Source organism: Pinus tabuliformis, chromosome 9 (genome assembly GCF_031772625.1).
Source record: "Pinus tabuliformis cultivar Carrire ecotype Pingquan chromosome 9, CPIR1, whole genome shotgun sequence".
Lineage (NCBI taxonomy): Eukaryota > Viridiplantae > Streptophyta > Pinopsida > Pinales > Pinaceae > Pinus > Pinus tabuliformis.
In genome coordinates this window covers 1,431,922,593-1,431,938,774 of record NC_142307.1, presented here as the reverse complement: position 1 = coordinate 1,431,938,774, position 16,182 = coordinate 1,431,922,593, and the positions used below count along the sequence as shown (strand labels likewise).

The window sequence follows — 16,182 nt, the reverse complement described above, 5'->3', positions numbered from 1 at the left end:
ACCTTAATATTCTTCTATGTAAGATTTTCCACTAGAACCTTAATTCTTTAAACCTATCAAAGACTTTGGATTTCTTCTTGAGGAAATATATCCATGTATTCCTTGAGAAGTCATCTATAAATGAGACATAGTACATAGAATTACCCAGCGATGGAACTTACACAGGTCCAAACACATTACTATGCACAAGCTCTAATATCCTTTTCATTGTCTTAGCACCCGAGGGAAAACTCACCCAATTTTGCTTCCTATATACACAATGTTAAAATAAATTGAAATCTAGAGAGGAATTAGAAATACCTTCTATAATACCCTTACCATGTAATATTCAAAGGCCCTTCTCTCCAATATGTCCAAGCCTTTGATTCCATAGCATGGTATTTTCTCCAGAGACCACTAGATTTTCTACTCCACTTTTAGTAACCATAGAACTGTAGCACCCATTAGTAATAGTGCTACCAAGGAATGGCGACAAGGAGAAACTATTCTGATGCGATTCACCTGCAATTCGTTTCAGAACCTTAGCCGCCTTTGAAGGTTCAAGCCATCGCCACCGCAGGTTCTTCTACTGGAAGCCAATCATGGCAAAAATTGCAGGAGGGGAGAGCTCCGCCTCCCCTCCATTGGACACACCAATCTCTGACAAGGCACAGAATACTGTGCCCCTGAACCCCGCTGGCACAGGCCCTGAACTTGTGCAGGAAGAAAAAAGGACAAATGAGGAAAATTTGCACACAACCCAGACTGCAGAGGACAACACAGGCAAAGATATGCACAACAATGCTTCATTGTCACAGCCAAAGGTGACCTCGGCCACATGTATACCAAAAGCTGCAGAACGGATCAAGGTCGATCTGCCAAGCCACCGCATCAATGGTGAGATCCAACACATGCAGGATCATGCGCTTATAGGAAATTTCCTGGGATTCTGGCCCACAGAAAAGGCCTTACAAGGATGGATCGCCTCTAAATGGAAGCCCAAAGGACAAGTTACCCTGCAGCTTGGTCCAAAAGGCTTCTTCACAGCCATCTTTCACTGTGTGGAGGAAAAAATGAGGATATTCAAAGGCGGCCCATACTTCTTCAACTCTTCAGGCTTGTATCTCACGGAATGGAAACCCAGATTCAACCCTGACAAAGAAGATTTCAGTTGGGCTCCTGTCTGGATAAGAATGTATTCCCTCCCAGTGGAATATTGGAAAGAAGAAACGCTGGCAGACATAGGCAACAAACTTGGGACCTTCATCAAAGTTGCAACCGAAACAAAAACACGCAAATACACCTCGTATGCCAGGATCTGCGTCCAGATGCACCTAACCAAAGCTTTAGCTGATTCGGTAAGTCTCTTTCACGATGACTTTGAATGGATACAGCCTTTAGATTATGAGCACATCCCCTTCCGCTGTCGAAAATGCCATGAGCATGGCCACCTATTCAGAGATTGTCCTTTAAATGCGCAATCCAAAGCCTCATCTAATGATTCTAATAAGGACTTACAAGGTGTCACCAGAATCCCCACCCGCCGCAGGCATGCCAAGAAAAGCCAAGCAGCTGCGGATCCGGCCTTCAGAGCAGACTCCCAGAACAAATTCTATGTTCTGGCCGTGCAAGATATGCTAGACCATCCCAGCTCTGACACCCAGGAAAAGCCTTTCCCACCCTCCCCCCCCCCCCCGCCCACATCCACTCTGCCCCCATGCAACCCTCAGACCCCGCCTCTTCCAACCCCGCTCCTTTTCCCTCCTCAGAGAAAGGAAAATTAGTTTCAGATCTCAGTCCCCTATTCTCATCTCAGGGGAAAACCATGTTGAATGATAAACAACAAGCCTCAGACATGGATCTCGATGCAGCTCTAGCCCTTAGTCTACATGAAGAAGCAGCTGAGGAGGACCACAACCCACCTATTGTCATGGAGGAAGACCAGGAAGATGTAAGCCTAGATGGTCTTGACATCTTCAAACTTGAAACAGCATGCAAGCAAAAAGAATACAACTCAATTCCCCCCTGGCAAATAGACAGACTTGAAGGAGTCCTGACCAAGGTGCAGCACAATAAAAGCCTGGGCATACAATGTTGGAAATAATACTGAGAGGGGGGGTGAATCAGTATTATGAGATCAATAAAACTTTTCAAATACTCTGAAACATATACGCGACTTCAGTTAAGTGAACCAGCGTGTACACGCTACTGTGTCTAAGGAAACCAGCGTATAACAAGAAAACTTATGATTCAGTTAGTTTATCTTCAGTAAATGCATCAGGACATTATTAACCATATTAAAAGTAACCAGATGCAGTATAACAGATCATCACACAAAAGCCACACACATGAACACCATGATATAAGGTGGAAACCCAATGTGGGTGAAAACCACCTGCTGCAAGTTGTCTCTATCTTTCTTTAATAAGAGCTTCAGTTTACAATCTTTTGTACTGGTGCAGCCTTATACCAGTACGCAGGCTACAACCTGCAGAGGGCTACAACCCTCTCTCGTTCTCCAAACTTCCTTGGAAGGGAGCTCCAACCCCCTTTGCTCTTGTACTAGCTAAGATACTAGTACGTAGGTGTAGGCCTACAATCTTCTTTCCTTCAGGTACCACTTTTCATACATTTTCAGACTGGATATTCCTGAAGCACAACATTACAATCTGAAGACCACAATTCATTCAACTTTCATAGCAGATTACAAAACAACCAATACTTGCATCAACAATCTCTGAATCACTGAACCACTGATACCCTGTCAAACCCAGTCACCAGAACACAGAGCAGACTACAGAACACTGCAATAACAGTCAGACCCAACTGCAAACCCAAAAATCAAGCTTCAAAAGATATACGCTACTTCAATGAGAGAAACCCGCGTATACACGCTCTTTTAACGAAGACAACCTGCGTACAGATCTAAAAATAAATTCTCTCAACTTGCAGCTGTACCAGACATTAGTTAGATCCTGAACATAACATTGCGTCAGTATGCAGATCTAGAGATACGAATAATCACCCATATCATAATAGAGCATTTCAAACCATTAGATCCCGATCTGTCCTTAGATCTAGTCTTCCATCAACCGATGTGATCTCTCCTTAGCTTAGATCAAGCAACCTAGAACCTGCATACGAGATCTTTTTCTTTATCAGATATTCAAGACTTTTTCAGTGTATTTGCCTAATGATCTTCTTCTCCTTATATAGCCTTAGGCCTTGCTCAATACCAAGGGCCAAACCATAGAAATACAATACCATCAGCTTCAAAACTAGAGATCAACATGTCTGTCGAGATACTTTGGTCCAAAGACATAGGCTCAAGTACCGAGGACTAACTACCACGGACCAAAGGGAAGCTTCTCGACATGCACGCCCTTTTCTGTTCATGAATTTGCGTGTATACACGACTTTATATATATCGAACCTGCGTATCCGCGACTTAGTCTATAGAGTACCTGCGTGTATACGCAACTTTTGCTTAATGAACCTGCGTATATGAAAATTCTCTTCATACTTGTAGTCTGGACTGAGATCTGTCATCAAAGAGAGTTGCCATCAAGGACAACACCTGGATCGTAGCACCACACCTGTGCCAAAATGCCAACAATCTCCCCCTTTGGACTTGATGGCAACCCCAAGATCCGTAGAATCATTCTCCCCCTTTGTCATCAAGGGCAAAGGGCTGTGCTCCCCCTGAGTACATGCTGATATTTCTGCTTGGCTGTGCTGAAACATGCTCCCCCTGACTGTAGGCAATATCTGCAAAAGATGATCTTCAAAAGAACCAAGACTTATACACCATAAGGGACCTTCCTATCACCAAAAGACTCAATGCATACATCCATACTCCCAACTAAGAGGGGATACATCAGAACCAACCAAATATATTACATCATTCATCCTAGGCATAGTGGGGAAACCAACAAAGGCCGTTACATGACCTTGACACCATAAAAGAGATATCACAGAAGAGATACATGACATAGAGACAACAAATCTAGACCAAGACTCATGAAAGTCACAAGCAGCATCTGATATACAGATCAGCAACCAAGATTTCCTTCTGAGCTCCTTCTCCTGAAACCAACAATAGTTGTGTACTAGAACCAAAAGCATCTAAATGCCAACAATGCTTTATGAGACTTTAAGCTGCTCCCCCTGAACCTGTGCCTGCTGCACCCTCTGAAACTGTGCCTGAAGAATTCTGTCATACCCATCTCAAACCTTCTCCAACCGGAGTCTGCCCTTGCTGTTCAGACCTCCATATACGCGATTTCTCCTGCATAAAATGGCGTATGCACGCGGATATGCTTTCGGCAGAACGCGTACACCATACACGCTACTTTCCCAGCATAAATCGGCGTATATACGCGGATATTCTTTACGTAACTTGCGTATACCAACTTTTCTGTAGAACAGACAAGCTTCAACAGCAGGATGAAGCATCAACTACTCCTAGCTTTTGTCTGAGATATTCAAAAGTTTCCCTGGGCAGTGGTTTTGTGAGAATATCAGCAACTTGTTCCTTAGAAAGAACATACTCCAGCTTGACCTTCTGCTCAAGCACTTGTTCCCGAAGAAAATGGTACTTGATTGGTATGTGCTTGGTCTTTGAGTGCATGACTGGATTCTTTGAAATGCTGATTGCACTTGTATTATCACATAAGATAGAGACTGGTGGAGTGCACATGATTTGAAAATCCTGCAAGGCCTGCATCATCCAAAGAAGTTGTGTGCAACAAGATGCTGCAGCCACATATTCTGCTTCAGCTGTAGATAAGGCAATCGAACTCTGTTTCTTGCTGAACCAAGATACTAATCTGGAACCCATGAAGAAAGCACCACCACTTGTGCTTTTCCTATCATCCACACTTCCGGCCCAATCTGCATCTGTGTAAGCATGAAGAGTGAGATTTGTATCTCTAGGATACCATAAGCCATAGTTTTGGGTCCCTTGAAGATACTTGAAGATTCTTTTGACTGCCTGAAGATGAGTTTCCTTTGGGTTGGCTTGAAATCTTCCAACAATTCCTACTGCATGCATAATATCTGGTCGGGTACCTGTCAAATAAAGCAAACTCCCAATCATGGATCTATAAGTTGGTTGGTGAACTGCTGCTGATTCATCATTTGCACTGAGGCTGCATCCTGTAACCATGGGGGTACAAACTGGCTTTGAATCTTCCATGCCATACTTCTTCAAGATCTACTTGAGGTACTTGGTTTGAGACAAGAAAATACCTCCTTCATTTTGTTGGATTTGCAATCCAAGAAAGTATGTCAATTCTCCAAGTAATGACATTTCAAATTCTTTCTGCATAACAGAGGCAAAGTTTTGACTCATAGCCTCTTCATTGCTACCAAAGATAATATCATCTACATACACAACAAGTATTAGCAATTTGTTATTTTCAACTTTCATATAGAGATTGCTATCTGCTGATCCTTTTGAAAAACCTTGTTGGTGAAGATATTTGTCCAACCGATAGTACCAAGCCCTTGGAGCTTGTTTGAGACCATAGAGAGCCTTTTTCAATCTGCATACAAGGTTTGGATCATTCCCAAGAATGAAACCATCTGGCTGCTCAATATATACTTCTTCTTCTAAGTCTCCATTCAGAAAGGCTGATTTCACGTCCATTTGAAAAACCTTGAAGTTTTGAAAGCTTGAGAGAGCAAGGAACATTCGGATGGCCTCAAGTCTTGCAACGGGAGCAAAGGTCTCTTCAAAATCTATTCCTTCTTGCTGCGCATATCCTTTACAAACAAGTCTGGCCTTGTTTCTAATTACTTCTCCATTTTCATTCAATTTATTTTTGAAGACCCATTTAGTCCCTATGACATTTTTATCTTTTGGTCTAGGAACCAATTCCCAAGTATTGTTCTTTTCGATCTGCTCAAGTTCTTCATCCATTGCTTTGACCCAACATTCATCTTTGCATGCCTCTTTCACATTTTGTGGTTCAGTGGAAGAGAGTAATGCCAAATAGCTTGAAGCTTCTGCAATTCTTCTTCTTGTTTGTATTCCTGCTTCTTTCTGCCCCACAATCTGAGATTCTGGATGATTCTTTTGAACATATCTGGATGGAGTCTTCTCTTCTATTCTTGTCTGCTCCTCTGGTTCTTCTTGATGCTCTTCTTCTTCTTGAGGTTCTTCTTGAGGTTCTTCTTCTTCATCATTCTGCCTTTGAGGGTAGCCTTCATCTTCTTCAATGTCTTCATGATGAACTTGCCTAGGAATATATCCCTTCTCATCGACCACTACATCAATGCTGTCAACAATTCTGCCAAGTCTTTTGTTTTAGCACTTGTATGCTTTGCTATGTGGAGAATAACCAAGAAGAATGCCTTCATCTGCTCTTGGTTCAAGTTTTCCAAGTTGCTCATCAGTATTCTTAATATAACATTTGCTCCCAAAGATTTTGAAATGCTTCACCGAAGGAGTCTCACCACTCCAGAGCTCATGAGGTGTTTGAGTGTTGTTTACTCGGACATTTTTTTTGTTAAGAATAATAACCGCAGCATGTGCAGCCTCACCCCAGAAAGTTGCGGGAGTACCTGATTCATCAAGCATAGCACAAGCCATTTGTTGAATTGTTCTGTTCATTCTTTCCACAACCCCATTTTGCTGAGGAGTTCTAGCTGTAGAGAATTCCCTTCTTATCCCATGTTCTTCACAGAAATCGAAGAATTCATTTGAGGTAAACTCCCCACCTCTGTCAGATCTGAGGCACTTAATTTTGTGTCCTGATTCATTTTCAACCAAAGCTTTGAAGGATTTGAATTTTTCGAATGCTTCATCTTTGTGCTTCATAAGCCCTAACCAGACAAACTTGGAGAAATCGTCAATGAATAATATCAAGTATTCTTCTCCTCGAAGTGTTCTTTTTCTGAATGGACCACATGTATCTGTATGTACTAACTCAAGAGGCATGCTAGCTGATCCTTCCTTCTCTGGAAAATTAGTTCTGGTTTGCTTTCCAAACTGACAAGATTTGCATATAGTGTTGTCTGGAATTTTGATATCTGGAAGACCACGAACTGCCTGATATTTGCATGCTTTCCTTATTTGTGAAAAGCTTAGATGCCCCAACCTCCGATGCCATAGCCAGTGTTCATCATCCTTGCTCAAATAGCATTGTTGTGGTCCTTCTTCAAATATGTATAGATTATTTGGAGTCCTTCTTCCTTTGATCACTGTTTTACCTGTATCAAGGTCACGAACACAACATCCATTTGATCTAAATATTACCTCTGTTCCTTGATCACACATCTGACTGACACTCAGAAGATTATGCTTCAATCCATCAACATACAAAACATTTCCAGCTTTGACCTTCTCTTTTAATGGAGCAACACCTTTTCCTTTTATGGCTGCAGAGATGTCGTTTCCAAAAGAAACTTTCTTCCCCTTTTCTAATGCGGTATATGACTCAAGTTTTTCTTTGTCCCTTGTCATATGCTTCGAACATCCGCTGTCAATGTACCATAGACTTTCTTGACCTTCTGCATAAAAGGCTATCCCACATCTTTCTAGTTGCGGTTCCTTTATTCTCCATGTTTTGACATTTGAGGTTTGTTCCTTCTGAGTTGTCTTCTGGAACCTGCTCCTGCATTCAGAGTCTTCATGACCAAAGTTATTACAAATAGAGCATTCAACTTCATTTTCAAGAACTGAAAAGTTGTTATAAGTCCTTTTCATGATTCCAGTCATTCTCCCTTTCTTTTGAGCTTCTCTAGTCATGATTGTCTTGTAGGCAACACATTGAGCTGCTTTGTGACCGAAGTTATGGCAAGAAAAGCATTGGCCATTGAAGAAACTTCTGCGATAATCAGATCTATCATCCAACCGATTGTAGCTTCTATTCACATTCATTCTTGGAGCAAATTGGGAAGATTTTACCTGAGGCTGATTGTAGCTTTTGTTTGTCCTTAAGGCAGTTTGTCCCCGAGTTTCTTGATGGTCTTTATTTGAGGTAAACTATCCCTGATTCACCTGATGACTTTTATTTGGCCTTTGCTCGCTTCTCCTTGCTGCATCAAGATAGCTTTTAGAGGTAGATGCTTGAGATGTTTCTCCATTATATCCAAGACCTGTCTTGATCAGAGGAGATCGCTGCACATTGATAATCTCATCCAAGGTTTCAGATCCTTTAGCAAATTTAAGATTAATCGCTTTTGTTTTCTCAATCTCCTTTCTAAGACAAACAATCTCACATTCCAATTTTTCAAGATGTTTTTCCTTTTCATCAATTTGAAATTGTAGAGTATCAATAATCATATTCTTTTCTTCTATACATCTCTTGAGTCCAGTAATTTCATCATAAAGGTCATCCACATTTACAGCATCCATATAATCATCATCTTCAAATGCCATTAACAACTTATATTCATTACCTCGTTCATCTTCATCACTGTTTGATAGACCATCACTATCTTCATGAGTGTAGTAGCTTTTCTTATTTGCACTCTGTTTCTTGTTCCATCTAGCAGGTTCCTTTCCCTTGTCATTCTTATCTTTGTGAGGACATTTGGCAGCATAATGACCTACTCTTCCACAAGCAAAACATTTAAAAGGTAACTTACCTCTGAACCTTCCAGAACCCCTTTGAAGATTTCTGACGAAATTTGATTCTTCTTCTTCATATTCTGGCATGTGACTTGTCTCATAATAATCTTCTTTGCCTGAAGCCTTGAAAGCAGCCTCTCTTCTATCTGATGGACCTCCTTTTCTCATTTCATAAGCAGTTAGAATTCTGTGAAGCTGAGACATAGTAAGAATTCGTAGATTTTCCTTTTCTTCTATTGCAGACACTTTAGATTCAAATTTGGGGGACAATGATCTTAGAACCTTTTCAACCACAATCGCCTCTCTTATTTCTTCACCCAAATTTTTCATGCAATTAACAATCTCATCTACCCTAAGGAAATAGTTAGCCACACTTTCATCATTATACATTCTGAGAGTCTCATACTTAATCCTGAGAGTTTGAAGTTTAGCACGCTTTACCTGTTCGTCTCCTTCATAGCTCGTGATAATTTTGTCCCATATTTCTTTTGCGGATTTATAGTGCATTACCTTCATGAATTCCGATTGGGATATACATCCTAATAGAGTACTGACTGCTTTCGCATTTGTTTCATACTTCCTTTTCTCGGCTGGATCTGTAGGAGTAGCTGAAGGAAAAGTGTAGCCTGTCTCTACGATGTCCCAAACTTCTGTACCAAGAGATTGAAGATAGGCAGTAACTCTTACCTTCCAATAATTGAAGTTTGTCCCATCAAAAACCGGTGGCCTGATTGATGCTTCTTTCTCGTAGTTGCTCATGATGAATGATCTTCCTTCAAGCGATCAAGCTTCTCTGAAGGACCTGCTTTGATACCAATTGTTGGAAATAATACTGAGAGGGGGGGTGAATCAGTATTATCAGATCAATAAAACTTTTCAAATACTCTGAAACATATACGCGACTTCAGTTAAGTGAACCAGCGTGTACACACTACTGTGTCTAAGGAAACCAGCGTATAACCAGAAAACTTATGATTCAGTTAGTTTATCTTCAGTAAATGCATCAGGACATTATTAACCATATTAAAAGTAACCAGATGCAGTATAACAAATCATCACACAAAAGCCACACACATGAACACCATGATATAAGGTGGAAACCCAATGTGGGTGAAAACCACCTGCTGCAAGTTGTCTCTATCTTTCTTTAATAAGAGCTTCAGTTTACAATCTTTTGTACTGGTGCAGCCTTATACCAGTACGCAGGCTACAACCTGCAGAGGGCTACAACCCTCTCTCATTCTCCAAACTTCCTTGGAAGGGAGCTCCAACCCCCTTTGCTCTTGTACTAGCTAAGATACTAGTATGTAGGTGCAGGCCTACAATCTTCTTTCCTTTAGGTACCACTTTTCATACATTTTCAGACTGGATATTCCTGAAGCACAACATTACAATCTGAAGACCACAATTCATTCAACTTTCATAGCAGATTACAAAACAACCAATACTTGCATCAACAATCTCTGAATCACTGAACCACTGATACCCTGTCAAACCCAGTCACCAGAACACAGAGCAGACTACAGAACACTGCAATAACAGTCAGACCCAACTGCAAACCCAAAAATCAAGCTTCAAAAGATATACGCTACTTCAATGAGAGAAACCCGCGTATACACGCTCTTTTAACGAAGACAACCTGCGTACAGATCTAAAAATAAATTCTCTCAACTTGCAGCTGTACCAGACATTAGTTAGATCCTGAACATAACATTGCGTCAGTATGCAGATCTAGAGATACGAATAATCACCCATATCATAATAGAGCATTTCAAACCATTAGATCCCGATCTGTCCTTAGATCTAGTCTTCCATCAACCGATGTGATCTCTCCTTAGCTTAGATCAAGCAACCTAGAACCTGCATACGAGATCTCTTTCTTTATTAGATATTCAAGACTTTTTCAGTGTATTTGCCTAATGATCTTCTTCTCCTTATATAGCCTTAGGCCTTGCTCAATACCAAGGGCCAAACCATAGAAATCCAATACCATCAGCTTCAAAACTAGAGATCAACACGTCTGTCGAGATACTTTGGTCCAAAGACATAGGCTCAAGTACCGAGGACTAACTACCTCAGACCAAAGGGAAGCTTCTCGACATGCACGCCCTTTTCTGTTCATGAATCTGCGTGTATACGCGACTTTATATATATCGAACCTGTGTATCCGCGACTTAGTCTATAGAGTACCTACGTGTATACGCAACTTTTGCTTAATGAACCTACGTATATGAAAATTCTCTTCATACTTGTAGTCTGGACTGAGATCTGTCATCAAAGAGAGTTGCCATCAAGGACAACACCTAGATCGTAGCGCCACACCTGTGCCAAAATGCCAACATACAAGGAGGCAGCCATTGGGATGGAAAAAAGGCCCTAAAAGAAACTAAGAGAAGGGGAAGAAAGACAGACCTTCAGAGAACCATAATAGTAGGGGAAATACTTATGGAATCAGGGCGATTTCCTAAGTTGACAAAGTTTTACAAACCCAAACCTCAGTTTACATGAAGCTCATCTCCTAGAATGTGAGAGGACTCAATAGTCCCTCAAAACATAGAATGATCAAAAACTTGATTTTACAAGAAAAACCAGCAATAGTTTTTCTTCAAGAAACAAAAAGCAGCAGCACAGCGATAGACAGCATTAGAAATAAGATCTAGGCAGGTAGCAGCTCAATATCAGTAGACGCCTCTAGGGCTTCAGGTGGTCTAGCCATTCTGTGGAACCCGCAGATCGTTTCACTAGATGACTTTCATGCCACTCTTCACCTTATTCAAGCTACCTTCCACCTCATAGGTACCAATATCCATGGGCATCTCACCAATGTATACTTTCCGCAGACAATTCAGCAAAAACTGGATCTTCTGGACACGATCTCCATCCTCAATGAAAATAGACATTTTCCCTTATGGATTGGCGGCGGCGACTTCAACATAATAAAATCCATGGAAGAGAAACAAGGGGGCAGAATCAGGCTCGATAGTGACAGCAGTGGCCTCAAGCAATTCTTACAGACCAATCGGCTCATGGATATTCCAACCTCCAATGGAATTTTCACTTGGACTAACAAGCGCCGAGGCATTCACCATATTGCCTCAAGGCTTGATAGATTCTTCATTTCAGACAATGCGATCCACCTAGGAGGGGATTTTAACGCCTCCATTATTCCCCAAGGAGGATCAGATCACTGGCCAATTTTGCTTCAATGGTCCAGGCCAGGCAATTGCAGCAACAGACCCTTTCGATTCGAAGCCTTTTGGCTCACAAATACCAATTTCAGGGCAGTGGTCAACAAAGCATGGACATCCTATATTCCGCCAGAGGGGGCTAAGATGTATCAATTCCAACAAAAGCTGAAAAATTTGAAACAAGTTCTCAAAGTCTGGAACCGCACACATTTTGGCAATATACAGGAAAACCGCCAAAAACTGGAGCAGCAAATGAAGGCACTTCAACAAACTTTCATTTTAGATGGCCGAACAGAAGAACAAACTCAACAGGAGCAGATCCTCTGGAATCAAATTGAAGAACGTCAAAAACAAGAGGAAATTCTATGGCGGCAAAAATCCCGAATCAGCTGGCTAAAAGAGGGGGAGAAAAATACAAAATTCTTCCACAAAACTACTATCCAAAGGCGAATGCACAATAACATTACCTTCATCAATAATCAACAAGGTGAAAGAATTGAAGCACATGAAGACATGGAGAAGGAATTCACAGGATACTTCAAGGATATTCTCAAGGAGCCTGAAGGTAATAGGGATGAGGCAATCAGAGCCATCACGCAGCACATTCCAAGAATCATAAATGAGGATCACAACAATAAACTGCTCCAGCCCACGTCACTAAAGGAAGTTGAAGAAGCCATGGCTCAGCTTAAAGACGGCAAAGCACCCGGGCCTGACGGATTTACAGCCAATTTCTTTCATGAATTTTGGGAGCTAATCAAAGCTGAGGTCTGGGATTTAGTTGAGGAATCCCGAAGCATGCACTGGGTCCTCCCGGCCCTCAACTCCACCTTCATAGCTTTGGTACCCAAAGAAGAAGCATCAAACAAACCAGAGAAGTATAGACCAATAGCGCTATGCAATGTAATATATAAGCTCATCTCAAAGGTCATCGCAAACCGGCTTAAACCGCTCCTTCCCCTGCTCATCTCTCCAGAACAGACGGGATATGTAGAGGGCCGGCAGATCATGGATGGAATAATTCTATCAAATGAAGTAATTCACTCATTAAAGATTCTCAAAAAACCAGGTATGCTTCTAAAACTAGACCTTTCTAAAGCGTTTGATAAGCTTAGTTGGAATTACATTCACAAAATGCTCTTGGCTTTTGGCTTTAACGCAATCTGGACCAGATGGATCATGAACCTAATCACATCTCCCAGCTTCTCCATTTTGTTGAATGGTTCTCCCTCATCTCCTTTTCGTCCCTCGCGTGGCATCAGGCAAGGGGATCCACTCTCACCCTTTCTTTTCGTTTTGATGGCCGAAGGGCTCAGCAGGCTTCTCAAATCTGCAGTTTCCTCCCAAGCTCTTAAAGGTATCTCCCTCCATGGCCTCAATCCTCAGACCCATCAGCAATTCGTTGATGATACTATGCTTTTCGGTCATCCTTCCTCAAGAGAAGCCTCTGTTTTCAAATCTTTACTCTCCATCTTCTCTGATGCCTCTGGCACTTCCATTAACGCTGCTAAATCTCAGCTCTTTTTCTTCAACACCCCCCCCACCACGCAAAGGAATATTGCTAGAATACTGGGATTCACCATATCCCACTTGCCTTCTAAATACCTGGGAGCTCCCCTTTCGGACTCAGCCATCAAGCATGCTTCCTGGAGGTCTCTCCTTGATAAACTAGAATCAAAGCTCTCATCTTGGACCTTCCGGGCTCTAAACATGGCAGGCAGACTCGTCCTAATCAAATCAGTATTACAAGCAATGCCACTATATCTTTTTTCTATCTTGGCAGCTCCAAAATGGGTCCTGAAAGCCATACGCAATCTCCAACGCAACTTCCTATGGGGCTCCACTGGCCTGAATCGGAAATGGGCTCTCGTTAACTGGAAAGAAGTTTGCAAAACCAAATCAGAAGGAGGACTAGGATTACGGGATCCGCTTCAAAGCAACAACACAATGGGAGCTCGAACATGGTGGAACTGGGTCTCCAAGCCAAATTCACCATGGGCTCGATTGTGGCAAGAAAAATATGCTACAGGCAGTCAATGGAGCGATCTTATAAGAATCAACTCCACAACTCAGGGATCACTCATTTGGAATACCGCAAAAATTCACAGCAACTTCATTCAAGAACACAGCTTCTGGGAAATTCACTCAGGCACGACTGCAAGATTTTGGGAGGACTCATGGCAGCAACTCCCCAAACTCGCAGATTTATTTCAAAAGCCTCTTTGGCAAACTCATATGCAGCAAGAGAGCCTCACCCATGTTCACCAATTCTGGCAACAATCCACGCATCATGACTTCCAAACATGGAAACCAGCGCGCCTCTGGAAAATAGACTGGCAGGGAGAACAGTATTCTGATATTGATCAGGAACTCACAAACCGGAAAATCCGCCACTCCAACCAGCCGGACAAACTCAGATGGGGCTACACACCCAAAGGAACATTTACCACAAAAGAAGCCCACCAATTACGCTACTCGGATCTCCAGGCGGACAAAGATCAAATTTGGGGACAAGTTTGGCTACCGGGGCTATGGCCCAAGATCTCAACCTTCTTATGGCTTCTAAGTAAAAAACGCATTCTCACATGGGATAATCTGATAAAAAGAGGATTCGTCGGGCCATCCAGATGCCCAAATTGCAATCTCACCTCTGAAACTATCAGTCACTTAATGGAAACATGCCCGCTAGCAAAGCAACTCTGGGAGAAAGTTGAGAAATGCAATATGAGAATAAACCAAAGATTGGAGGATGTAACGGAAAACATCAGGAACTGGACCAAGAAGCCGTTCAAAAGCCTGATTCTCAATTCCCTGTGGAGTATTATACCAGGATTCCTGTACTGGACCCTCTGGAAAGAGCGAAACCATAGAATCTTCAACAACACCTACAGGTCTATAGATGCTCTGTGGCTCATCTTCAAAAAAAACATACAGGAAACCTTGGCCATAAGAACCTGGCATGACACAGACATGCCAGAATCTCAGCAGGAGTGCAATATCTTGAAAGAATGGAATCTAGATCTCACCGCCTTAACCAAGGTTATCGCCAGTCCCACAATCAGATCCACCTCCCAATCATCCTGGTCCCCACCAGCATCCAACTCATTCAAGCTGAACTTCGATGGGGCGGCCAAAGGTAATCCTGGACCTGCAGGATTTGGGGGAATCTTCAGAAGCCACACAGGAGCAATAGTGCACATATATTATGGATCAATAGGCAAAGATACCAACAATGCAGCAGAACTGGAAGGACTCTGGAAAGGAATTTGTATAGCTGAACAAAAACACTTCTTCCCTCTTGAAGTTGAAGGAGACTCTCTTATTCTTATAGCCGCGGCTAAAAGAATACAGGCTGGGGCCACGGCAGTCAAGATCGCAACAAGTTGGAGACTGCTCAGCAGAATGGAATCCCTGGAGGAAAAGCTCAAAAATCCCCAAAGCATAACCTTCCATCATGTAAGAAGAACAGCAAACCAGGTAGCAGACAGAATGGCAAATCAAGGCGTATCTCAGTCACCACCATACTTCTCCGGCTCACTGGATATGGTAGATGATGATCAACTCAAAAAGGACTGCATCTCTTTGGTGCAAAAAGATCTCTCTCTCCCGGATGCGGGTGCTCTCCACGCGTAGAAGACCAGTGGCTCGTCACATGGGCAGGTGTCAGCCCGGACGAGCCAAGCAATACCTGGCCGTTGGTTTCATTAAGACGTCGGAAGGTGAACTCAAGCGAGGTTTGATGCAAGTCTTGTCTGCTTTCATTGTTTACCTGCAACTTGGAGTGATGGCGCTTCATAAGCTCGATACCCCTGCCGCTTTCTAGTATTCCCTCGAAGTGTCGGGGCAAACGCTGGCAGAGAAGGAACATTCTCTAGTTCTGTGGCGGATTTCTCAGAGGAATTCCCGCTTGGTCGTAAATTGGACAATGCAGCGTGAATGGCTCAGAATGAGTAGCCGCCGAGGAAGTTCACTGGGTCGTGCCTCAACTCACCGGCCCGCCATCTCACCCTCCTCCTCAGTGGAAGCAACCTCCGACCAGAACCGGAGCCAAGGCAGACCAGCAGGCCGTGGCAATGTGCATGGGCGGGGAGAAATAATGGACTGCGGCCATACAGAGCATCCTACAGTCAGATACAGAATTCCTTGCACTATGGCGAATACTACTCTCATCGTTTCTGTTTCTGTTGAACATTGTAGCAATTTCAGAGGACAGTTGGAAGACACGCATGGTAACCCTCCTCAGGTTCAAAGGACGGCACCCATAGTAGATATGCAGGTGCCAGTGGTTGATATGCAGCGCCCTACAAGAGAAAGCATCCCCCCAGCTACTCAGGCTGCCTGCGCAGGCCCCAGTGAACCGGCTCAGAGGACTCTGCTCTCCGACTCGGAAGAATCTCAGAAATTCAAATGCAAAGTGGAGGATGAGCCATACACCAC

At 42.8% G+C, this 16,182-nt stretch overlaps 1 protein-coding gene across 1 annotated transcript; it reads left to right on the top strand.

Annotated features, from left to right (window-relative positions):
* Positions 1-581: 581 nt before the first annotated feature.
* LOC149153933 (uncharacterized) lies at positions 582-15,378 on the top strand. The gene is made up of 3 exons (XM_089443983.1): positions 582-1,337; positions 11,971-13,719; positions 13,987-15,378. Exons 1-3 carry the CDS (start codon positions 582-584, stop codon positions 15,376-15,378), a joined length of 3,897 nt encoding a protein of 1,298 aa, XP_089300109.1.
* The last annotated feature ends 804 nt before the right edge of the window (positions 15,379-16,182 follow it).

Bases quoted from the DNA above. Each gene is read 5' to 3' on its own strand.
- LOC149153933 (XM_089443983.1), top strand. From the start codon at position 582: ATGGCAAAAATTGCAGGAGGGGAGAGCTCCGCCTCCCCTCCATTGGAC. The intron at 1,338-11,970 runs GTAAGTCTCTTT...GGCAATATACAG, and splicing joins CCAAAGCTTTAGCTGATTCG to GAAAACCGCCAAAAACTGGA. The intron at 13,720-13,986 runs GTCTCCAAGCCA...ACTCATATGCAG, and splicing joins CTCGAACATGGTGGAACTGG to CAAGAGAGCCTCACCCATGT.